The sequence below is a fragment of the Alosa sapidissima genome, chromosome 12 (genome assembly GCF_018492685.1).
Source record: "Alosa sapidissima isolate fAloSap1 chromosome 12, fAloSap1.pri, whole genome shotgun sequence".
Classification (NCBI taxonomy): Eukaryota; Metazoa; Chordata; class Actinopteri; order Clupeiformes; family Clupeidae; genus Alosa; species Alosa sapidissima.
The window spans coordinates 7,716,240-7,741,767 of record NC_055968.1 but is presented as its reverse complement, the minus strand read 5'-3'; the positions used below and the strand labels follow the sequence as shown (position 1 = coordinate 7,741,767).

At 47.0% G+C, this 25,528-nt stretch overlaps 1 protein-coding gene across 4 annotated transcripts in view; it reads left to right on the top strand.

Moving 5' to 3' along the window:
* Positions 1-24,281, top strand: part of bcar3 (BCAR3 adaptor protein, NSP family member) — an 89,665-nt gene extending 65,384 nt beyond the window's left edge. For 3 of the 4 annotated variants that reach the window (XM_042056487.1, XM_042056488.1, XM_042056489.1), the window contains 9 exons: positions 9,774-9,902; positions 15,078-15,520; positions 17,813-17,913; positions 18,843-19,759; positions 20,645-20,760; positions 21,196-21,367; positions 21,558-21,669; positions 22,597-22,803; positions 22,995-24,281. In XM_042056487.1, the coding sequence (XP_041912421.1) occupies positions 9,774-9,902; positions 15,078-15,520; positions 17,813-17,913; positions 18,843-19,759; positions 20,645-20,760; positions 21,196-21,367; positions 21,558-21,669; positions 22,597-22,803; positions 22,995-23,170 (2,373 nt within the window). In that variant the 3' untranslated portion in view covers positions 23,171-24,281. Of the gene's footprint in view, positions 1-9,173; positions 9,366-9,773; positions 9,903-15,077; positions 15,521-17,812; positions 17,914-18,842; positions 19,760-20,644; positions 20,761-21,195; positions 21,368-21,557; positions 21,670-22,596; positions 22,804-22,994 lie in introns of those variants that run through there. The other variant, XM_042056490.1, reaches the window with a different exon arrangement.
* Positions 24,282-25,528: the final 1,247 nt, after the last annotated feature.

The following is a 25,528-nucleotide window of genomic DNA, read 5'->3' as shown; positions in this document are numbered from 1 at the left end:
CACACACGCATGCACGCATGCAAACACACACACACACACGCGCACGCATGCACACACGCACACACACACATGCATACATACACACACACACACACACACACACACTCAGGCACAGTGGAGGTACATTAGCTGTGTTAGTCAGATCAGTCTACCACCAACTATCACCAGTTAAACACCAGTCTTTTGGGATTAAACTGTTTCTTCACCACACACACCATACTGTATATTGACAAACAGTGTTCATAAAAGGAACAGTGTTGATCGAATCCAAGGAAATGGGTCCATCGCAAGCCCAGCCCATCTCACTGCCTAATGGTCTATTCCCAAAGATTTGCCACACACACACACACACACACACACCCATCTGTCCCTTTATGCTGGGCAACAGAATGAAACATTCTGGGAAGTAGGGGCATTAGATGCAAACATGGGAAGCCATTACTGAGATACATCTAGCATCTATGGGTGAAAACAGAGATGATGATTGGTCAAGCAGGTCTCGTGGGGCTGAGCGAGTGGAGATGTAACGCTCCGATGATACGGCCTGTTTACCCGTGGACAGGAAGGGTGAGGCCAGAACCTCAGTCTCAGAGATGCCCCAATCATCTCCTATCTCTCTGGAGCAGGAGCACTCATTACATTGCTTTGAAATGCTCATACAGGAAGCCTCTGCCAACCATTGCTTTAATACTGTTTATTCAAAGTTTAAGGAAACAGTAAACATTTTGATCATTAAGTATACATTCAAGGCTTACATGTTCCCCTGAGGTAAGCATTTAACCTTCCCTGAGGTAACCACCAACCTTCCTAATCTGTGATGTTTCTCTTCTCAACATGGGCTTTAACCATTTCCATTCTCACATGCCGGCGGATTACCCATGTACGGGTCGAAGTAAAGAGGATTTAGCGCAAAGGAGTCGAGTCAACGCGAACACATGAGAATCCTTTCTCTCGTCGGTGTTCATTATATCAAAGCGGCTTAGGATGGGGTTGTTTTTCCGTTCGTTACTCTGGTTTGGAGATCATCGGGTCATCAGCTGGGGCCTCTCTGGCTCATGAGTTCATGGTGTGATCAAGCAAATGTTCTCAGCTCCATCGAACATATTTATAATGTTGTGGCCAAGCTGGAGTGATGTCAGGGGCCAGGGCAGGCCAGGCCAGTGGTGGGAGGGCTATTTCATGAGCCAGCACATCAGGAGCCAGTAGTATAGTCTTGTCCTGATGAGATAGCAATACAATAAAAAAGATTATCAATGGGAGCTATCTGGTGTGCAGATCATCTCTGATCTTATTGAGGTCCTCTCCTGCTAGAGCCTGCACTCATCCAACTTTGGCCTTACGCTTCTACTTGTCCTGATGAGATGCCTTATAGCAGATTATGCTGTTGAAATGATGAAACTGGTCTTTTCATCAGAGATCTCACTAGAGATCTACTTTGTAATCAAGACTGCAAATAAACAATGCCGACTACATCTCTACAAACGTTGGCCTCTTGATCGAATCTTCAGCTGGCCCAGATCCTTCGGCTTCGGTCAGATCAAGTCTTTGAATCTTCAGAGCCCTAGTTGGATTTATGGTAGTGGCACACTTTTGACTAACCCACTGACTGTGTGGTTCTGTTTGGGGAGATATGGTGTGTGTGGGGAAGAAACACTTTAGTCTCAAATGACTGAAATGACTGGTGGTTAACTGGTGATAGTTAGTGATAGACTAACAAGATCTGACTAACATTGATCCTTTTAAGAATTTGTTTCCTTTAAATCAGGGATCACCAAATGGCAGACCGCGGGCCGAGTCTGGACCGTGACGTGATCCTATCCGGACCCAGACCATAATAGCCTAATTTAGATTTTCACGTAAGATTTCAAAGCTGCGCTAAATGTTTCGTTGGTTAGGATAACAGCATTTACTTCAGGAGCTTCAGGAACCATCATTTCGCTTGCTGCTACTCAGCCAATGAAATCTGTGAATTCTGGTAAAGTCCGGTCACTGAGTAAAGTAGCCTAGGCTACTATGGAGAAGAGACTGATAGCCTGAAACGAGCGAGGAGAGGAGTCGGGACGAGAAACAATCAGATGGATATCTAAGTTAACGATAAGTAAGTTATTTTCAAATCATCGATTGCTCAAAGAGGAGAAAGCTAGATAGCGAGAACAGAGCTTTATATAACGATACGGGGGCAATACCACGCAAAACTGTCACGTCCGTAACGCCAACTAAATATGGATGTGACAGTTTTGGGCGGAATTGCCCTGGACCTCTTCTATATATTCTGAGACAGGCGATTTTAATTTGAAGCACCTCTACTAGACAAAGCATATATTTTGAGCAAGCATAGGGTAGGCTAGGCCCATTCAACAGTGAACTGAGACCACAGAATATTTTATGATTTAAGAAGGCAATATGATTGATCCACCACAATCTAGTTAAGCCTACATGCATTCACTGCCCAACAACGTGATAAATAAATAAATAAACTTGCTGAATAATGGGTTCAAGGAACCAGCTGTGCAATATCCATCCTTGTCTCAGCTCAAATTTTAATTTTAAGTTCACGTTAAGATCTTAAAAATAGCCAAAGCTACTCAGTTTTTCTCCCCAATTACTCTTATCTTGCCTTATTTCTCCTCATTTCGGATGTTCCCTTTTAGGCTACTTATTTTATTTCACATTAAACATTAGGCCTAGGCCTACAATCTTCTATTTCTTGAATTTCCCCTTGGGGATCAATAAAGTATCTATCTATCTATCTATCTACAACTAGGCTCCATCCATCCATCCTAATATTATACATACATACATATACATAGCCTAAACATGCACGTTAAACATTATGATGCTCCAGACCTTTGCTTGAGGAAATTTTCCGTAACTGGACCTCGCTGAAGATTAATTGAATACCCCTGCTTTAAATGTTTGACGTACCTGTAGTCTCATACAGCTAATGTCCTTCCACTGTGCTTGTGTGTGTGTGTGTGTGAGTGTGTGTTTGTGTGTGTGTGTGTGTGTGTGTGTGTGTGTGTGTGTGTGTGTGCCTGTGTGTGTGTGTGTGTGTGGCTGTGAGACAGGCCAGCAGACGGAGGAGAGATGCTGTGGTCACTCATGTGGAATATGCCAACACATGGTCTTAATGCAAGGCTGGAGAGGTCTAAACGACCGGCTGATGAAAAGGCGAGAGGCATTGCAATGATTGATTTGACGTGCAAATGCACCGGCAGAGCCCCCTCGTGATGGCTGGTGGGAGGGGGGGTTGCAAAGGGGTTGCAAAGGCTCCAGCTATTTTTAAAGTGTGGGCTCAGGCTTTATTAGTGCTATGGGGGGGCTTTTAGTAGAGGTAAGAGAATGGTTTATTGCCCCAGGGTGGCGAAGCACTGGCTCGCACCAGTTATTCCAAAGCGGTGCCAGGGAGACATATGGGCATAAAACACCCCCCCCCCCCCCCCCTCCAAAAAGTCACTTCTAGAAACTTTCTCTGTAATGCACTTTAGAAGAGAGACAGAGGAGAGGAGGAGAGATGTGTTCTTTCCAGAAGTGTAGATGACGCCTTGGACATCTGGATTTGAATAAAAAATAGAAAGCTGGACAGAAAGAAACACACACACACACACACACACACACACACACACACACTCAGAGTAGTTGTTTTTCTCAGAAGGCCAAAAAAGAGAGAGGGAAAAAAAAGTGTGTGTGTGTGTGTTGAGTCGCCTGGTCGCTGTCATTCGCGGCTTGTTGGGTGTTGTCTTGGCTTGGCAGGCCGGGGCATTCTGTTCTGCCCAGCCCAGCCCGTACTACAATAGCTCTGCCATCTGAGTTTATTTTCTGCCCCCACACACGGCTGGACTCATGTGCCTACGGTCCACACAAAAATACCCGTACATGACACGAGAAGAGGAGAGAAGAAGGTATTTCCCCTGTGGAGAGGACAACGCCTCTGAGTCTAGAACTATCACCATTGTTCCATCAATTTACAATAGCATCTCATCTGGAAGCTGAGCCTAATTGAATTAGTAATTGATATAGCACCATTTATAACTGGCAATGCTTCAAGGAATTTATAGACACTGTGGCCTTAGCCACTTAAATGTGACACTTTGGGGGCTAGCAAGTAGCAAGTCAAAAAAACCTACAGACAATGTAGGAGATGTGGAGACAATGGTTCACAGTTGAAATGGGACTTGTTCAGAGTCTGTATAATTTTTTAAGTATAGAGAGAGAGAGATGGGGTTGGATCAGGACATTGTCACCGGTCGGACCCGAACCCTGGTCCCCGTGGACACTTGAACCCAAATGTGGTGTAGACGCTGCAGCCATTTGTGTCCCCTGTGCTTCCTTTTAATCTGTATCAAGCGTTAGTGAAAGATCCCTGAAGTTCAGCTGAGTGGAATTTAATTTAGCTTAATTTATTTATGTAAGCCATGACCAGTAAGCGTTCTCTGAGGGTGTAGTGTATCAAACCCTCCTTTGGGAACAAACCCATTCTGGTTTCCAGCTGTGTTAATGTAAGAACAGAACAATACACACACACACACCTGCCTGCATAGCCTCAGAGTTGTTCTCCTGGCCTAAACTCTGCAAGAACTAGCCCACCTAAGGAACACATGGCCACCATGCTCTCAAATTGCAAGTCTTTTGCCGGCATATTTTAGACGGAACGCTCTACACAGCCCACTTCGCCCGTGACACACAGAGTTCACGCCCGCTGCCAGTAACCGTGGGAACGGCATGCCTGTGCCCCCTGAGGAATGACACATGTTGTGTGTGTGTGTGTGAGAGAATGTGTGCATGTGTGTGTGTATGAGTGGTGCATGTGTGTTTGTGTGCGTGCGTGCGTGTGTGTGTGTGTGTGTGTGTGTGTGTGTGTGTGTGTGTGTGTGTGTGTGTGTGTGTGTGTGTGTGTGTGTGTGTGAACACATGAACAAGAGGCCCCAGCAAACCCCCTGGACCCCTCACACTGCGGCTCATATGTATGGTGCGGTCAGTTTACACTGCCTGAGGGAGCGCCCCTTGCTCATGCGCCGCAGTGTTTTTCTGTGTACAGAAACGCCTCATGGCCAGTCAACATAAAACCAGATCTAATGAGGAGCGCCATCATCCCCTCACCACCAGTCCCGTCAGTGGAACCCAGCTGAGTGTGTAACATATGAGTGTGTAACTTCAGCTGTGTCAATGTGTGTGTGTGTGTGTGTGTGTGGTATGCTAAACAACATTAGCTTTGCATCTATCTCATAGGCGCCAGTCAACAGGCACTCCAGTGTGATCTGTTGCTCAGGCGGCCCTCGTCATGTCACCTGCTCTCAGAGGATATCAAACAGACTACTCTGGGTGCGCAGCTCACAAACTCCCTTTTTGAAGACTGGTCTCCTTTTTTTTTTCGAGTGTGTGAAGCGCTTTTACTTCCATTGGTTATAGTAGAAGCTAATTGATGTAGCATACGATTCGCGAAACAGCAGATATTCAGTGGCTTGTTGCTGGACGCAGGAACAGCACTTGGCCGGCAGTGGGACAGTGAAGGTATCTATGTCTAAGTGTGGCTGCCTGCTCTCTGGGTTGGGGGGTTGGGTGTGACCTGAGGGGATGCTGTAGGGGCTCTGAGTCTGATCCAGGCTGTGCTGACACTGACAGACCTACTCTGCCCCCACTTCTGCCCCCACTTCTGCCCCCACTTCCGCCTGCAATGCAACCCCCAAAAGCACAGGAGAGCTCAGTGAAAGTGACAGCTTGCCCCCCCCCCCCCCCCGGCCTGTTGGTGATGCGCCTGAAGCTTGACAGGCCTCTCCACCCCTCCGTCTTCCCCTCTCTTCCTCCCTCCCTCCTTCTGTCTATCTTATACAGTATTCACCAGCACCATAAGGCTCCCATCCTCAGGGACAGCCCTCGCGTCAGCATCTTAAATCTGACACAAGCCCTTTCAGTCGCTTTGGCTTTCTGTCCCGGCCATCGTCTGGGCTAAATAAAAGGGCCGTGGGCCAGGGGTCAGTGAAGCGCGTCTCGCGCGAGAGACGTCACTGCTGAACAACGCCGGTGCGCCACGGCGCGCTGTGCCAGGCTGCACTGGGCGGGAGTGGACATGTATTATTTAATAGCGTTAGCATCTGCTTGTCAGAGCGGGTTTCACTGAGTGTTAGCACAGGGGCAATGAAGCTGAAGACCCACCACAGTGCTTTAGTCACCTATGACATCGTCCCCCACCACACACACATACACACACACACACACACTCACACACACACACACACACACCCCAGACTGCCCTGCACCAAAAATACATTTCCATTTCCCCCATTCCCTAATGAAGTCTGCCCACTTTAGCGTCTTATATGAGAGCTCTCACAAAATAACACAACAGTTCACCCTGGCCATAAAACCTATTTTAATCTGATGAACCCAGGAGACTGATGCTCTCTCTCTCTCCTCCCACTCAGTCTTACCCCTCTCTCTCAATACCCCTCCCTCCCTCTCACTAACCCCCTTCTCTTCATCTCCCCCCCTCTATCCCCCCTTCTCTCTTTCTCTCTCTCTCTCTCTCTCTCTTAGATGGGACCTGGTCATAAAAGTATATTAAAGTGGGCACGGCTCCATGTGACTGTCAGTGTCTGACTCGGGCTACTTAATTAGCTCTCGCTAGAAAACAAACAGCATCCATTTTCATTTAGAAGACACGTTTTTCCGCCCCTGCAATCACCCCAGTGCACACACACACACACACACACACACACACACACACACACACACACACACACACACACACACACACACACACACACACACACACACACACACACACACACACACACACACACACACACCACACATGTACACACACACACACATGGACATAAACACACAGGCTTCTCCCTTGCTCTGTTAAAAAATTAAACAATTTCCAGGTGCTTGACGTCAATTTGATTTGGCATGTAATTTGTCGGGCCGTGTTGGAACACTCAGATTTGTAGTCCTGTGGAGAGGGGAAGATAGAGAGGGAGAGAGAAAAACAGACAAGAGAAAAGTTGGCATGTGTGGCATATTGATGAGTTTATCCCCTTTGTGTACATGTAAATACTATGTTTGATATTAGGTAATGCTATTTACCTCAAATTGATTTTTGTAGATGTATCTGCAAGTGTAGGCATATAATATGTGTTTACAATAATACATGTTTTTTATTTCTATTTTTTCCTACAGTATAGCACTATTGCTGAAGCTATTACTGTCCTTTTAATATCATTTACCATTTATCCTTTCATTATTATTATTATTATATATATATATATATATATATATTTTACTTTCCTTTCATTATTTCATTTTATCTCTATACCAATACTTATGTAAAGTTGATTATTAACATGTTATACTTGTAGCTTTGGCAACAGTGACTTTACTCATTCATGCCAATAAAGCACAATTTGATTTTATTTGATTTTATTTGAAAGAGAGAGAGAGAGAGAGATAGAGGGGAAGAGAGAGAAAGAGAGAAAAATGGTGTGTGTGAGTGTGAGTTGGGGGGGGGGGGGGGGGGGTTGGTTTTCCGAGAGCTACTGTAATTGGCTACGTTTCCGGGCATGCTCAAGTGGCCCTGGGTGTTTTGTGAAAGTAGTAGTTTTGGTCACTGGGGTTCAACAGGCCACATTCTGAACATTCCAGGCGGCGTTTCACTCCTCATGTCCAGGAAGCCGCCGTTTGGGAGAGCGAGTCTCGAGGGGCCAGTATGCTGTGGTCACTCACTGCTGGATTACACTCATTCTCTTTAATGCACTCTACGGAATCAAAGTTCTACCTCTGGGTTGCCCTCATTCTCCTTAATGCACTCCACGGAATCAAAGTTCCACTGCTGTATAGACCAAAGCCATAAAAGTGCAGCTCTCACCTCTCTCTCTCTACTGAAGGACTGTAAACAATTCAGCCATGCTGCATCAAACAGAAGCATCTTGAACTCAAAGTATCTTTCTGCAGTATAGAAATATTTCCAGATTGCGTAATAGTTGATGCGGGTCATTAATCAGTGGCCAGTTCGTTCCACACAACCGGTCCCTGTGTCCTTCACCCCGTGTTCGTTTGTGTGAGTGGCGTCCAATTGAATGGCTTTTTTTGTTTGCTGTCAAAACAAACGAAACAAAAGGATGCCACCACTGGCAACACTCAAGAACATTGTGAACTCTCTCTCCCTCCCAACATTTCTAATTAGAGTAACTCCCTGTGGTTGTGTGAATGAAAGAGAGAGAGACAGAGAGAGAGAGAGAGAGAGATTTGGGGAGGAGGGAGGGGGAGATGGACTTCTCCACTAAAACTGAAAGGTCTTTGTTAGAAACTGATCCCTGTGTTGTTCTTATTTTGCAATGGATAACAACAGTAAAACTAATTACAGCTGAAGAGAGCCAGTTGGTCTTTGCACTTGCGATCAAGATATTAAATGGTCTCTAGTCCAGGGAGTCCTATAATTCAGCAGTGGAGGCACTTGCCTGAACTTACACCCTATGTGGGGGAGTTATGTTCTGCCATCAGGAACTATCTGAACTTATGCCCCATGTGGGGCAGATCTGTTCTGCCTTTAGGAACTATGTGAACTTATGCCCCATGTGGGGGATATCAGCTCTGCCTTTAGGAACTATGTGAACTTATGCCCCATGTAAGGGAGATCGGTTCTGCCATCAGGAACATCAGGATTTGTTTTGCCTCTGAGCAAATAGGTTCCACCATCAGCAGCTGTCTGGTACAGCTCTTTAACAGTCAGTTCCAACTGTCAGGCTCCTTCTGTCTGAGTGGACACATGGAACCTAGAACAGTGAAACAGACTATGGTGACATTTAGCTTAAAACCAAACTTATCATCAACGACGAGCAACTTTAATAAGCAGACTTATCATGTTTATTGTGTAGTAAGCCACCCGAGCATGAGCACAAAAACAGCAGATTTAATTGGATTTGAAATGCTTCTGGAAAGTATCCCTGCCCTGGAGGGCCCAGGGGGTGTGTCGGCTGTTGTTGCATGTCAGCGGTGGGGAAGCCCATTGTCCTTGGTGCAGTCGGGCTTCCTCTTCCTGACGGGAGAGATGGCTCTTTTTTTCCTGCCCTTCAGTGTCTGATGACACAATGTGTGTTTTTCCCCAGTCGTCGGACTCTTCTGAAGGCCAGCCTGAGAATGAGTCATAAAGCAACATAGCACTTCAGTGTCATGTGTGTGTGTGTGTGTATACACGTACAGGTGAAGGTAGGGCCTACCCTGAGGCCCAGGCGAGGGAGGTGTATGTGTGTGTGAGTGAGAGAGAGAGAGGGGAGGACGTAGGCATAGGGGCAGGACGTCGGGAGGAGCTCCAGGACGACTCATTCCTATCGGAAATGACAGCGCTGTGTCTCCAGTCACAGCAGGTAGAGAGTCCACACTGTCCACAACAGAGAGAGAGAGAGACAGGGAGAAGAGAAAGAGACACTACGAGAGGCACAGAGACAGAGTGAAAGATTGTAAGAGGCAGTATTAGAGAGAGAGAAATAGAGACTGGAAGACATACACAGAGGCGAGGAACAGACAGAGAGAAAGAGATAAGGATTGTGTTTGTGTGCTTGGCAGAGAAAGAGAGAGAGAGAGAGAGAGAGAGAGAGAATCAATTGAAGAAAGAAAGAACTGGTCGAACATCAACATACACACACACACACACACACACACACACACACACACACACACAGAGGAGTGTGGAGTGGCTGGATCGGGCTGTGCCTGTCACAGCCATGACTCTGAGGACGCTGCTGAAAGAGCCTGTTGTTCCTGTCTATGTGCAGTTCTCCCGGGACAAGTACATCATGGACGGGCCACCAGAGAAGCTGCGCAGGGAGCTGGAGGAAGAGCTGAAGCAGGCCAGCGAGGAGCCCCGCAGCCACGCATGGTACCACGGAGCCATCCCCAGACAGGTAGGGGCCCTGATGCACACACACACACACACACACACGCACGCACGCACACACACACACACACACACACACACACACACACACACACACACACACACACACACACACACACACACACACACACACACACACACACATACATACATACAGCACAACGCGTGTAACAGACATGGGGAGCTAGGCACCGGACACTACACACACACACACACACATACATACAGCACAACGCATAGACATGTAACAGACATGGAGAGCTAGGATGTATACAGTAACTGCACATACATAGTTCACTTGGAGAGACTACATCAACAGACAGGTAGACAGACACACACACACACATGTATTGCCAACATCAGGCACAGGACACTGTGGTTTAACCAGAAAGAAATATGGGACATTTCCAAGTGGGAGGGACACTGCTTGAGGTGTTTGGAGGGATGTAATAGACTTGGAATGATGTTTACTGTTTACTGGTTTTAAATGTGTCTGAAACATGTCAACAACATATTGATGGATGAGACGGTGGAGGTAGACTAGAATGCTTCGGTCTTGTCTTCTTTTTTTGACAAACTTGTTTTTCATGCACTCATCGGAGAGTGTGTGTGTGTTTGTGTTTGTTGGAGATCTGTTAGTGAAAGTCATGCTGCTTCTCTGGCAGGGGAACATTCATGTCTTTGTGAAAAATGATAATGAAATCACGCAGCATGCTCTGCTGGCCTTCCTGGTGTAACGAGGCCGAACCTAGAGAAGGCATGGAGAGGATGCGTGCGCAGTGCACGGACGCTGGAGACTCCAGGCACAACGCTGTCAACACCACAAACACATGGGCTCTGACTCAAAACAGATCAGGCTCCAAGGCATCATGCCGAACCGGTCTAAGCCTCATGTCTAAATGTAACCGCATCTGCAGTGCATCATGGCTGGGCTCACTCCAGCATTCTGCTGGTGACTGGATTATCATTCCACGTCAGGGCTGGTGCATGCCAAAGCCTCACTGGTGATTAAACGATAGTTGTGTCAGACATGTCCCAGATTGGGGTGGTATGGGATTTGGAACAGAGATCAGCTGCTCATCGCCATTGCTAGATATCAGCAAAGATCCTTGATTACTAGCTCCGCTTTAACCCTCAGCAGCGCGAGATCAGTTCTAGAGTCTTGCTGATTATGACATCACAATGCCATGGTATCTTCCCGGGGGTTCCATTCCGGGCCTGACCCCTTCTAGCACCAATTGCTCTTTCTGTGCTGTGACACCTGCAGGCCCCTCATGTCGGTCATTCCAGACTGGCACCTCCTCTTCTCTCCTTTCCTCTGTCCACCGAGGACAAGCGCCTTACATACCTCCCATGCCATCTATGAGACTGAGAGCAGAGAGCGAGAAAGTGAGAGAGTGAGAGATAAATACTCGGCTGTCAGTGGATTCCCTTGACCAGGCAACTGTGGTGGACACTCTGCTTTCACTCTGCTCTGTTGTGTGTGTGTATGTGTGTGTTTGGGGGGGGGGGGGGGGTATGTAAATGGGCGCCTGTGAACATTCTGGTTGGTCTCTGTTATGTGTGTGTGTGGGTGGGGGGGGTCTGAGGCAGTGGGTCAGTGTAGCTGTAAACCTGTGGCTTGCATTGCATGAGGGCACAGCTGAGTATGTGGGGACCCCGATGGACAGACAGGTGCCTTAGGGGACACCAGGCAGCAGCAGCAGCAGAGGCTGCAGCAGAATGCCAATGATGAGGAGGCAAGATGGTGTGAACTTGTGCAATATTTAATTCACATCGCTGGGGTTGGGTGAACCTCTGCAGTTTGCTATATGAGTCCAGTTTCCCTGCCAGAGAAGCAGCATGACTTTCACTAACAGATCTCAAACAAATATGATTCATTTCTTAGTTGTGTTAATATCTCAGCTCTGGATTCCAAGTGTCTCAGTAGCACACATGCAGACTAGAGGAAGCACGTGCAGTTATTCTTCCTGATGAATGGGGATATTAAAACACATTTCCTGTGTGGTTATAGGTGAGGTGCATTTGTCCTCCAGTGGCCAGATATCCAAAGAGTCAATCCATATAGAATTCCCCAAAGGCTTCCTGCTTGAACATCTCAAATTTGCTTCCTATCTTTAAGCAGTAAACAACTGTCCTGAAAAATCCCCTTCTTGTAAGAGAACCTTTTGACAAACTTTGTGATTTTAGGTTGATTTAGCCCACAGCGATGGTTTAAACACGGCCAGCCCTCACAGAACCACACATCATGTTGACGTTGATGATGATGGGAGCTTAATTTATAAATGTGTTGTCCTCTTAAGCAACCCTGGGTGTTGTTCCCCTCTGCAGCTGCGGCCTCGACCAGACCAGTCAGTTCATTTGGCCCAGTGCCCTCATCACTCTCTCCCTAAAAGCCTGACTGTGTTGCCTGACCCCCCCCCCCCCCCCCCCCCCACCCCCCACTAATCACATTAGGAGCAGTCTACTCCAGTCTGCTGCACCCACAGCTAACACCACCCCTGCCCAGACCCCCACCCACCACCTCATCACTACCCCCAGCGTCTATTGTTTCCTCCCACACACAGAACTCTACTGTCTCACTCAGTGTGCAACACGTACTCCTCTCACCAAGGCCATTTTATTATGATTCATGAACTTGTTATGGTTGTTTACTTCTGTGTTGTGCTAGTCTATGATTAAGCCTGTGACACCTTCAGTGCTTAACTGACTGTTTCCCAGGCGCCTGTCGTGTGACGCGTGGGACACTAGCTCCTCTCCTGTTATCAAACAATTCACTTGCGTTATTCTCTGATGAAGATAAGATAAAGCACAGAAGTACTGGTTGGTTAGGCTCATATCGTTATCACACACTGTAACAGGGGTTTAGGCCTGTCATGCTCCCCCCCTACAGGAGAAGTTACACACACACACACACTCACTAGAAAAAAAACTCTGGGGAGGTGCGGGGGGTTGTTCAGGGTTCAGTGTGTGTGTGTGTGTGTGTAACAAGGGTAGCACTGGGCCATGAGTGCCCATCTTGCGTCTTCTTTCCCCAAAATGGCAGTCACTGGGCTGGGCTAGCACGCTGGGCTAGCACGCAGTAGCTTGAGAAGTTGTGGGTTCAATTCCTGGCCTCCACTGTTGTGCCCTTGAGCAAGGCACTTAACCCCGAGTTGCTCTGGGGAGAATGGCCCTTGTAATATAATTGACATGTAAGTCGCTTTGGATAAAAGTGTCTGGTAAATTAATAAACACAAATGAAAGCGTACCAGCTTGGAGCACACAGACACACCCTTCCATCTCACACACCATTGTGGCGTTCACAAAGGGTGCGGCAACACGTAGTACAGTCCACACAGGTCATATTTACAGACACGGCCAGGTGTCTTTCAGCAGGAACAAGTCAAACCAGCCGGGCAGGGCAGGGGTGGAGAGGAGAGGGAACAACACGCATCTAGGGGCTGTTCTACGCAGATGATCTGTTCCTACTGATTCCAAGCAGTGATCCAGTAATCCTGTTCTAGTTAAACACGTATGTGTGCAGTATTTAAAGGATTTTCATTTTATCCTCAGGTGCTGCTAAGCTGAACTTTCTCTTTGACGTTGGTTACAGGAACAAGCCAACTTTTGGGGAAATGAGCTTAATTGCCATCTACCCGAGAGTTAGATACACAGGGGACACATACCATTCTCTTCTCTGCTAAGCTAGACTAACAGTGTGAGACTAGGTTATTGCACAGATAGAGAAATGAAGCATATATATCCTCTTATCTAATTCTGGGGTAGACAGCAAATCTAATAGCAATAGCAAAGTTAATTTCCCAAAAAGTTGGCATGGTCCTTTAAACCGATTTTGAAGCGATTAGTATTACTAAAGGTGACACAGATGTTGCAAGACAGGTCACACCCTAATCTAGGTGTACTGGTGAGAAACTAGAACAATGTTGTTCCCACCAGTAAACAAATTAACAAAGGCTAAATTGTCTGAAGTATTACATAACTGCTAAAGATGTACCCAATATCAACATCCAGCTCTGTGAATACCGTCCTGTGACAAAAAACAACCAGACATGTAAAATAAACCCTTCTGTATCCGAACAGCTGTTTGAGATTACATGGAGGAATGGGTCTCCAATAGCAACTCTTATGCAGTGAAATGGGCCTTTGAAAGTGGCTTTGATTTCAATCTTGTTCAACACAGTGTGTATTAGTGGAGTGTGTGTGTATATGAGTGTAGTGCACTTATAGCATGTGTGTGTGTGTGTGTGTGTGTGTGTGTGTGTGTGTGTGTGTGTGTGTGTGTGTGTGTGTGTGTATATATATAGTATATATACTGTAGACTCATGCCATGCAGGGTAATTGGAGGTGTTTTCAGTGTGTGCTTATCCGGGGGCATGTGATAGTGTGCCATAACAGTAGAGCTCAATGCCCACACACACACAAACACACACATGCACACAAACAAACACACACACAGCTTTACTAAGAGTTCAGACCCCTGAGAGGAAAACACCATTACACAAGCCGTCCCCAGAAAGCCTGGTGGCATCAGCTGATCTTAATAGCTTTTAATATCACTCTTCCTGTGTGCAGTCTGAAGCCTGATTGTTGAGAGAGGGTGTTTTCAAACTCACAGATTTTTAATTAAATTTCCAAACTCTCCAGTAGCTGCCTTAAAAAAGATTGTGCAAACAGAAATGCTTTAATTAAGGATCCTGCTGTAGTCCAAGAAAAGGTTTTTGGTTTGCAGGTCGATGGAGAGGGAATTTGATGAGATGATGAAGTTGCTCGTAACATTTTCAGTTCAAAATCATGCTGCTGCTGACTCTTATGCAGCGATGATGCTTTTGAATGTCATGTTGATATGATGATGCTGTGTTGATGTTGATAACCACGTCACACTGACACAGCGACTGTAGTTACTGAGGAAATATCAGCTGTGGGTATGTTGTGTATGGGCCACCCAGAGTGCAGGCGATTCTGGGCCGAGACAGGGCCACATCAGGGCCAGATGTCTTCTACTGTCAGCTGCTGGCCACGGCCGTGTCATCTGATACGTGTGGAGATTCCCATATGTAACCAGCTGTTGGGACTCTGTGGGTGGTGACAGCCCGGATGATGGTGTTGTATGCCTGGCTAATGTGTGTGTGTGTGTGTGTGTGTGTGTCTGTGTGTGTGTTTGTGTGTGTGTGTATGACAGGTGGCGGAGAACCTCGTCCAGAGGGACGGTGACTTTCTGATCCGCGACTCGCTGTCGAGCCCGGGGAACTACGTGCTGACGTGCCAGTGGAAGAACAGCCCACAGCACTTCAAGATCAGCAAGCGCGTGGTGGCGCTGAACGAGGCCTACTCGCGCGTGGAGTACCTGCTGGAGGCGGAGGGCTTCGACAGCGTGCCCGCACTCGTGCGCTACTACGTGGGCAACCGCCGGCCCGTCTCTGAGGTGGTGGGCGCCATCATCTTCCAGCCCATCAACCGTGGGCTGCCCCTGCGCTGCCTGGAGGAGAAGTACGGCGTCGGGGCCCTCCGGCCGGACGGAACCCACCTCGCCGACCGCAAGAGCCAGACCTCCAAACGCCTGAGTCTGAACATCCTGAACGGACACAGCCAGGACCAGTCCATCAGCAGGGGGAACCTCCTCAGGTGAGTGGGAGAGCCGTCTCAAGGGGATGACACATAGGGCCACATTTTGAGCAATGTTGCTGGACAACCACTACCATGTGTCATTATTTGTTTGATCATGAAAATTTGCCTAGTGATGATTAAAAAAAATAAAATATCAATGGGAACCTGCCAGAACAACCATGCTCAGGAACATTGCTCAAGAAGTTGTCAGCTTTAGGTTTCTTTGCAAAGCCCTTAGCACTGCCGATAGGGAACCTCCAATTATCACCCATTTCGTTAGAAAATTCTAAAACAACGATGTTTTTAATACTTCAAAATAACATTTGATAAATTAACCTTACATTTTTCAGTAGCCATAGGTGTGCAGATTTGAACAAAATCTGGTTTGGTTCTTACTGGGGCTTTTACTGCCTGAAATATCCGATTTTGTTTACCGCGCTCGGAGGTTAGTGCTGGCCTGGTGGGTCGTCTATTCCCAACCTTTCTCACGGCACATCAACGGTTAGCCCGAGAACTCTCGTCGCAATTCAAAATTCCATTGGAGCTCCAAGCGGATTTGGGGCCTTACAAGACTGTTTACAGCTCTTCGAGTCACAGTAAAATGTAATTTTTGGTACATAGCTAATTTAGATACACTTATGGTGTGGGTGCCTGCTTTTCTTTAGGAATCCGCCGTCTTGGTTTGTATAGAAATGAATATTATTAAGTGACACATACACGTAAGAGGGCGGAAACACGGGACTGGTGGTAATAGGGGGCGATCCGTTACTAAGGGAGAGGGAGAACCGTCCTGTGATTTCTGTTAAGGGCTGTTATGAGGAACTTGTTTGAGGGAGTGGAAGAGCATCTGCCCCCATGGCACCAGTTCAGGTTCTACCACCCAACCTGTCCAGACACGCAGCAGATGTTTTCCTGTAATCAACGTGATTAGGACTAAATGATAAAATTAGTCATGCAGGAAATGCTCTGGGCATTTTATAGGTTAAATTCTTATGTTTTGTAACACAAACACATTATACTTGACTTAATGTTTTACATTTTACATTTTTAATCTTGTATCTCTCTCTTCTACATAACAATTACTATATTATTATGATCAGATTCTCATTTCCTCACTTATGTCTTACTGTAAATAGATAGATAGATTACTTTATTCATTCCCAAAGGGAAATTATGGTGTTACAGCAGCAATTAATAATGTAAACATATATCACACATACATACATACATACAAGTTAAAAAAATAATAAAAAATAAAAAATAAATACAATTGCATATTATCTCTGTTGAAGAGGTTGTAAACTGTGCATTGTCTCAGCAAGATTTTCTTCTCACGACACAAAGGGGAGTTGTTGTAAATAGTTATAGCAGTGGGCAGGAATGATTTTCTATAACAGTCCTTGTTACAGCGAAGTTGAAGCAACCTCCAGCTGAAAACACTCTGTTGTCTGACTAGTAGTTCGTTAAGTGGATGTGAGGTGTTGTCCATAATGTTAAGGAGCTTTTGCAACATCCTTCTCTCAACAACCAACTCTAGGGGTTCAAGTGTACTTCCAAGCACAGAGCCAGCTCTTTTAATCAACTTGTTGAGTTTTTTGGTGTCATTTGCTCTGATACTGGTGCCCCAACAGATGGCTGCAAAGAAAATGGCACTAGAAACAGCAGACTGGTAAAACATGTTCAACATGTTCACCACATGCCCAAATTCCCTCTCCTTAATATCAGTTTATTGTCAACTTTTATAATCTGAGTGCCTCTCTTTTGAGAGAAAAGACGAACCCTTAGCAACTTCTGAATGCCCCCTAAAAAAAGACCCTTCAGCCTAGTGGTCTCATTCTTCCGTGGAGCCAGCGGCAGCAGGTCATGTTGAGCTGTGCTAAATGGGTTTCCCAGCAGGACGCCCCCAGAGATAAGTGCAGCCCTGGGCCAGGCCTCCCTGCGGCTGTGGATGTGGCTCAGGGCGGGTACAGCTCTCTCCGCTCTCCGCCCGGGACCCACAACACCCAGTGACACTACAATGCCAAAGCAAACCCAGGACAAAAAATACCCCAACAAATTACAAGGTAGCTTATGCGCGGAGAGGCACTTCGCAAAGCTAAAGGGATCCGATGTCTCCCCCTTTTCTGGGTTTGAGGCGCTTTTTCTTTAGTCACTGTGGGCAAGCCCATTTGTGTGTGTGTGTGTGTGTGTACATATGTGTATGTGTGTGTGTGTGTGTGGGCTTGTGTATATATGTGTGTGGGCAACGTTTCGTGCTCTGAACTGAAAATGTTCTGTTGTGTTCTGTTCTCACACCCTTCCCCAAAACAGCAACAAGGACAAGTGTGGCAGCCAGCCTGCGTGTCTCAACCACGTCCAGGACCGACGCCGGCCTCTGAAGACGCACCAGTCCGAGAGCTTCCTACCTCTCGGTCAGTTCCCATGCCGCCCGCCTCCCGTCCTCTCCCCTCCTCTCCTCTCAGGAATCCCCCACTGCGTGACTCTTTTGAGCGTGTTTACTCTGTCTGGGCTGCTCTCAAAGAACAGTCTGATGATAAGCACGCCATGCAGGACTTTCTTCCCCCCTTTCTTTCCCTTCTTTTGCCTTTGTAAGATTTGGGCTTTCATGTGAGTGAGTGAGTGAAGTTCACTTTAAATGCAAATGGAGCACCGTCTCCAGAGGAAATGTCTTTGAGAGCATGCGTTTGGTTAATGGCATCGCAGACTGCCTGGAGAGCAGCCAAACCTGCAGTAGTTCTGGCCCTGATCTGGCTCAGGTCCAGCTCAGATCCGTGGCACAGTTGGCTGCTATCTGGGTTACTTATGCAGAAAGGGGAACTGCAGGGAGTAATCTGTACTGCAGCAGCACCTGACAGAGAGGCCTGTAGGGTTATTATTATTATCATTATAATCATTATTTATTATTATTATGCGTGATTATTATGGAAGGAAGACATGTGGTGCATGACTGAACCCAACTGGTTCTAGTGGGTTAGAAGACAACAGAGGAAGGTACAGTAGAGTATGCAGGCAGTTCTAAACATCTATGCTAAAGCAATCCATAAATGGCTAATCCATACACTGGGCTTGACATGGGAAGCAGGGTTACAGGATTACTATACATTATGTTATTATGGAGGGAAAAACACACACATGATGTTATGTAAGTCAGCAAAGTACTGTATGCATGATAATGCTATCATCTCATCAAGAGAGCCGTCAGGTATACTGAACAGGCTAAGAGGCAGAGCAGGGGGTCCAGGAGCAAGATTAGGACTCTGACCTCAAAATAACCCAAAGACCTTCCTGTAGGGGGTTCTCCTCTTGAATGTTAAAGAACTCTGTGATCCTTCATCCGCAGGTTCTAGACCTCAGGTCCAGCTTCCCCACATGGATCTGCAGCCCAGCCCGAAGTCCCCAGTGTTCCGGACGGGCAGCGAGCCGGCCCTGAGCCCGACCGTGCCGCGGAAGATGCCCCTGGAGCTGCGGGCTGGGGAGGCCATCCGCGGCTCGGACAGCCAGCTGTGCCCCAAGCCGCCCCCCAAACCCAGCAAGGTGCCCGCCACAGGCATCCCACGGTCCCCACGCCTGCTGCACCTCACCCCCCCGCCCCCACTGCCCCCACAGAAGCCGCAGAAGGAGCATCTCCTCCTGATGATCCAGCAGCAGCAGCAGCAGCAGCAGATGGCTCCCTACAGCGCCGAGGTGAACTACTGCGAGCTGAGCCCCTGTGGTCAGGCGGACTGGGAGCGGATCAATGGGCAGCTGCCCGCTGGTGGCGGCAGCAGTGGCACGCTGGGCAGCAACACCAGCAGCAGCAGCTACGTGGGGAGACTGAGGAGAGACGAGGAGCAGAGGAGCACCAGCACCACCAGTGGCGGCAGCGCGGGCAGTGATGGCACGGCCAAACTGGACCGCAGCTCCTACCACCACGCCATCGAGGCCCTGGAGAACGGCAGCGAGGACGACGAGGAGTTCGATGCGGAGGAAGAAGAGGAGGCGGAAGATGACCGGCGGCAACAGCCGGAGCGAGACGGCACCGGGAGGGGTGGAGGGACGGAGGTGGACGAGCTGGCCGAGGAGAAGCTGAGACTCAGGTTCCGGCGGCCGGTGTTCGAGACGGAGTCGCAGTTCCGGCCGGGCGAGACCACGTTCCGTCTGCTGCCGATGGCGGAGAACAAGCCGCTGGAGATGACTGTGCTGAAGAGAGCCAAAGAGCTGGTGGTCAGCAAGGACCACCGTGTCATCGCCAAACACCTCCTGCTGGCAGACTGTCAGGTGAGACACACACACTCATCACTTCTCATACGCTACAGGCCTCATCGCACTTCAGACATTAACTCCACTTTACTAGTAGAGGACCAGCTTTTGGCTTGACAGGAAAAGAACATTTTAAGTGTACTAGACAAGCACTTTACTGGTAGAGGTTCTCTCCTGAGCTTCTCAATAAATTTGTTAGCACACTAGGGGTAGAGGATCAGCCTTGTTGACGTAGCTGGACATTTGTTAGCAAAATGGTGTTTTGCATGATGCTTAATGGTCAGTGTGGACATAAGAGTGGACAGTGTCAACATAAGAGTGACATGACACTGTCATGAACGTTTCATAAACAAGTCATAAACGTTTATGACATAACGCTTCTGTTATTAAGTGACATTTGGTTTTTGTCATAACAAGTTAAGGTTAGGATTAGGGTTAGAGGTTAGGATTAGGGTTAGGGTTAGGTTTCATGTGTCATGACAGTGTCATGTGTTCACGACATTGTCATGTCACTCTTATGTCGATACTGTCAAGTAAAGTGTTACCGATTGTTTCATGCAGCTGTATTGTAGTATTAGCGTGCTAGTCCAGTGCCACTCTGCTGAGGTGTCCATAAAAAGGCTATTCTCATACTGTAATGGAGCGGATCATTGAAATGTAATTATGAGTATAATGTCTCCGATCTCTCAATAGAATGGGTCAGAAAGTGTCAGAGGACACTTCCTGTTTTCAGGCACATGAGTAAAATCATTTTTAGAAGCTTTTAAAGACTATTTTTGTAACATGCATTTCAGATCAGATATTTCAGGCCAGACATTTCTGCTACATAACGATGGGGGTATCTAAAAGTGATGTTAGGTGCTTGGGGTTAGTCTAAGGTTGTTCTAAATATGTCGCCAACAGGTTGCCAGGACACTTAACGTTTCCGAGGAGATGAAGGGTCAAATGGGTGTGACCTCTGGCCTGGAGCTGTTGACCCTCCCACATGGAAGGCAACTGCGTCAAGACCTGATGGAAAGGTAAACACCAACAGCAACGACAGCAACACACACACACAAACTCTGTGACACATAACTGAGTGGTCTGCCCTTCAGAACAACAGAGCTCAACAATAAGCTGCTTTGAACTGACTGTTCCAGGAGAGAGCAGAGAAGGAGACAGAGAGAATTCTAGTTTTATCCAGCCCTGATTACAGGAACAATGGCATACAACTTCCCCTGACCTTCATTACCGAAGCCATTAAGTAGAACGAGTCACACAAATATGGTGTAGGGGATCAGACGATCTTAATGTGTGAAGTCATTAGAATCTCTCTCTACCCCCACTCCCTCTCTTACCCCTTTCTTTCTTTCTTTCTTTCTTTCTGCCTCTCTCTCTCTCTCTGTTGGTAGGTTTTTAATGACTGTAAAAGGATTTTTGAAATGAAAAGATTCTCTCTGTCCCCTGGCTCCTAGGCACCACACCATGGCTATAGCAGTAGCCGTCGACATCCTGGGCTGCACAGGAAGCCTGGAGGAGCGAGCCGCCACCCTCAACCGCATCATCCTGGTGGCCCTGGAGCTGAAGGACGCCATGGGGGACCTGTTTGCCTTCTCCTCCATAATGAAGGCCCTGGACATGCCCCAGGTAGCAGCCATGCACCGCGCCGGATCTCACAACACACACGCTTTTGGCCTTTTGTTTGTGAACAGAGGAATTCACTAAGACTGCACCCACTCTGTTTTGACCCTCATTTTCTTATCCCTCTCTCTTTCTCTTTCTCTCTCTCCCTCTCCTGCGCTCTCTTCGTTTCTTTCTACCTCTCCCCTCTTCACAGATCACAAGGCTGGACCACACGTGGACCACCCTGAGGAGGAAGTACACTCAGACGGCCATCATCTATGAGAAGTCTCTCAAGCCGTTCTACAAAAGCCTGTACGAGGGCACTGGTGAGTTAGCGTTGCTCCAGCGTCACACCAGAGGGCAGAAGGCAAAAATAGCCAACATACAGTATGACATGCTTTTAGAGAACTGGAAAATAGCCCGTCCAGCTCGATATCCAAGTTGCCTACTATGTACAGTGCATGATGGTAACTCTAGACCCCTTGAAACTCAAAACATTCATTAGGTAACAGAGCCTCACCATAAACAGAGCCAGAGATTGTTTCTTATGCAAGAGGTCAGGCATAGTGAAATAAAGCAGGGTGTGTTGCACTCTGAAAACAGGAACAGGGTGGATTTCAGTGACCCTGCCAAGAATGGCATCACTGTCTATTCTTAGTGTGGCTTTTCTCTTCAAGTGTTTGAAGCTGCCATGCTGGAAAGAACAGTCATAGTTGTGGAGCTCGGTTGCTATTGCTGTCTGATACGATGACATCATGTAATGAGCAACAGTTGAAAGGGTCCCCAAATAAACATCTGATCTGACCCTCCAAACGCTCTCTCTCTTTCTGTCTGTCCATCTCCATCATTTGCCCTCCCTCCATCTCTGTGATGTGTCTCTCCATCTTCTTTCTGTCTCTTTCTTCTTCTCTCTCCTCACTTCTTCTTCCTGTCTGTCCCTCCCTCCTCACTTCTTTCTCTCCCTGTCTTTATTTCTCTCTTCTGGTTGTGCCACTCTGTCTGTTTTCCACCTCTCTTTCTCTCCAAATTAAAACTTCACTGGCATGCAAGACTCTTTAACCGTATTGCCAAAGCAATGCACTTGGCAGACAAACCACACAACAAAGTGTAGTACATAAAAATGGAAAAATATTGGAAATAGAGCAGTAGTAAAAACAAAAATATAGGAATAAAAGAAATATAATCCATCTTTCCATCTCTGTCCATCCTCCTCCAACCATCTGCCCCTCTCTCTCCTTCTTGCCCTTTCGTAGTGGACGTGCCCCTGAGCAGCACCACCGTCCCCCTGCTGTTGCCTCTGCTGACCCTGATGGAGCGTCCGGCCGTGGCCTTTGAGGGCATGGAGCTGTGGGAGAGCAACGACCAGGGCTGCGAGATCATGCTGCGCCACCTAGAGGAGGCGCGCGCCATGGCACACAATGCAGACTTCTACACCGCCAATGCAAAGAAAGCGCTGCAAGGTAAGGAGCTTATGCATGCAAACTCACTCACACACACACACACAATCAAGCATGTGATTTAAGGTAACACTCTTATGCATGCAAACACAGAAGGGAAATTAAAAACCAAATTAAGCTGGCTGAACTCAACTGGACCCTTCCTGACCTGGCTTGTCCTTCCTTCCTTCCTCCCTCCCCCTCCTCCTTCGTAGACTTCCAGGCGGACGCAGACCTGCTGGAGATCTTCAGGACGGACTTCCAGCTGCGTCTGCTCTGGGGCAGCCGGGGTGCGGCCGTCAACCAGGCTGAGCGCTACGACAAGTTCAACCTCATTCTCACGGCCCTGTCCAGAAAGCTGGAGCCGCCGGTCAAACACACGGAGCTCTAATCGCTCTGGTCGGTCCCATGCGGACTGCAACTGGACTTTATACGTCTGCTAATGAACAGTTTATTGTGGCCTATAAATGGACGTTGATTCGGTAATTAAGGCCAGGCTCACGGAAGGACAGACCAGCCTCAGGACTCTACTCACATGGAGGCTGATGGAGGTGCACTTTTCCCAGAATGCCTCTGGACATAGACTCACATGTGTGTTTGTGTTTGTACAGTGTTCAGGAGACTTGGTCTCGATCTACGTCTGAACAGATGGGTGATGAGAGGCAGTTGTTGCCAAGGCACAGCTGAGTTGAAGAGCAGCAAAACACCACTTCATCAAAAGCCTGGTGTTACAAAGGACTCTACGCACCTCTAGTAGAAGAGTAGTGGAACACCACCTGATGAGTGGACCTGGAGCAGACCTGGACTCTACATGGGACAGGAATCTTCCAGATCCTCTGAGGACTGGACTTTTAAAAAGTGTTCATGTAAAAATGGAACTCTGGTATGGATGTTGTATCTCAGTGTTGATGTGTTGAACACAGCAATTTTAATGCCAAGAACGTAATAGTATTAGCCTCTTAAGAAGGGGTAGTACAGAAACAGGCAGGTGAGCGCATGACTATACTAAAGAAACCAAATGGACATGGATACAAAGCGCTAAAGCGAGGCCTAAGCCTGCTAGAAAAACCCACTGGATTCCTGGTGCAATTCTGCTGCTTTTCCCCCAGCAGTCTTCTCTGCAGGTTTTGAAGAGTACTGTTTGCACATTAACTTTCGTGTTTCACCAGTGAAATGAAATATTCATCTGGTGTTTGCTGTGCTTCAGTAGGTTGTGTCGACCTCACATACAAAGGTGTAAATATGTTGGTTAATAACGTAAGCATGTTAATGCAAGGCTGTAATATATTTCCTTCTTAATATTATTGACTTGTAAATAGAGCCTCGTAATAATTTTAATATCTTTATATGGAGTATTGCGACATGAATAGATCAACAGAGGTTTAAATAAAACTACTTTTTAACTCCTATATCCTTCTAATGTTCAGGAGGTTCCTTCTTAAAATCCTGTTGCAAAGCCATATGTTCCAAAACGCATTTGGTAATAAACTAGGTGAACAACTGATTGGTGGATTTAGTTTTGTCGCTCGAAATCACCAGACAGATGCTTTGTAAAACATGACCAAGAGAAAAGCAGAATTCATAACGATTTTGAAGAACAGTGTGTGCTTTACTCTATTGTATAAATAAATAATCCATACATGAGAATGCTGAGATAGCACCGTAAAGATTACATGGCTGACAGAAGTTGCGGTGTGGCAAAGAAGGAATAGGACTCAGACTTTTAGGTACATTTTATTAGAACAATGTATTGAAAGAGAACAGGATGAATGGCATATGTCACAACATTAAAACGTATAAGGAAACATGCCCACGAGAGCACAGATAATGGAAGTACTGCCATCCAACTGAATTTCAGAACATTTCAACATCAACTACAAAAAAACATGGTCGTCGGTGGTCCGAGATGCGGTTGTCAAAGTCGGTCTGTCCACCGGGGGTGATGATCCTGTTCCCAGAGGTCGAGTGTGACTGGGTGACAGGCCTCTCAAAGTGGTTTGGTAAGGGAACAGTACATACAATAGAATCAGTAAGATAATAGTTACAATGCATCGATGAGTTGTTTAGATATGCACAATGCTCGATGAGTTGTTTAGATATGCACAATGCATCGATGAGTTGTTTAGATATGCACAATGCTCGACGATGGTGAAAATGGCCTGTTACTGCTGTTTAAATCCATTGATGAATTTGTCTAATTAAGATGGTGATGATGATATTAATAGTTGTATACCAGCATGGCTCTTGTCACAAGAGCGCCCTCTGCAGGATTAGTTAGTGTTTTACATGAAGCATGGTATCTAACCTGGAGCACTACAGCCTCTGCTCAAAGGGGCATCATTGTTAGAATATACACATCCAGAATGAGATGCCAGAGTGAGGGGCAACAGTAACCTACTTTCACAAACCACTACTTTCTCCACACCTGCAGCAACTTGTTCTTGAAAAGAAGTTTGGTAAAAACAAACACATGGAGTGATTATAAGTCAGGTTTTTTTACAATGAGACAGCACTGGATTACCACCTTAATGCACTCTGGTACAGTCGGGTTGTGTGAAATGTATGTCAACACTTAACTGGATGTATTAACCAAGTCAACCTGTACGACACTGAAGTCGCTAAATACTGTCTGTAGTCTATCTGACTTACGCCAAAATAACAGGCACGAGCCACCAAAAGTAACCTTGCCAGGAACCAACCAACAGTGGCTGAATCACAATCACAGTAGTGATGATTGCTACTCAAGACA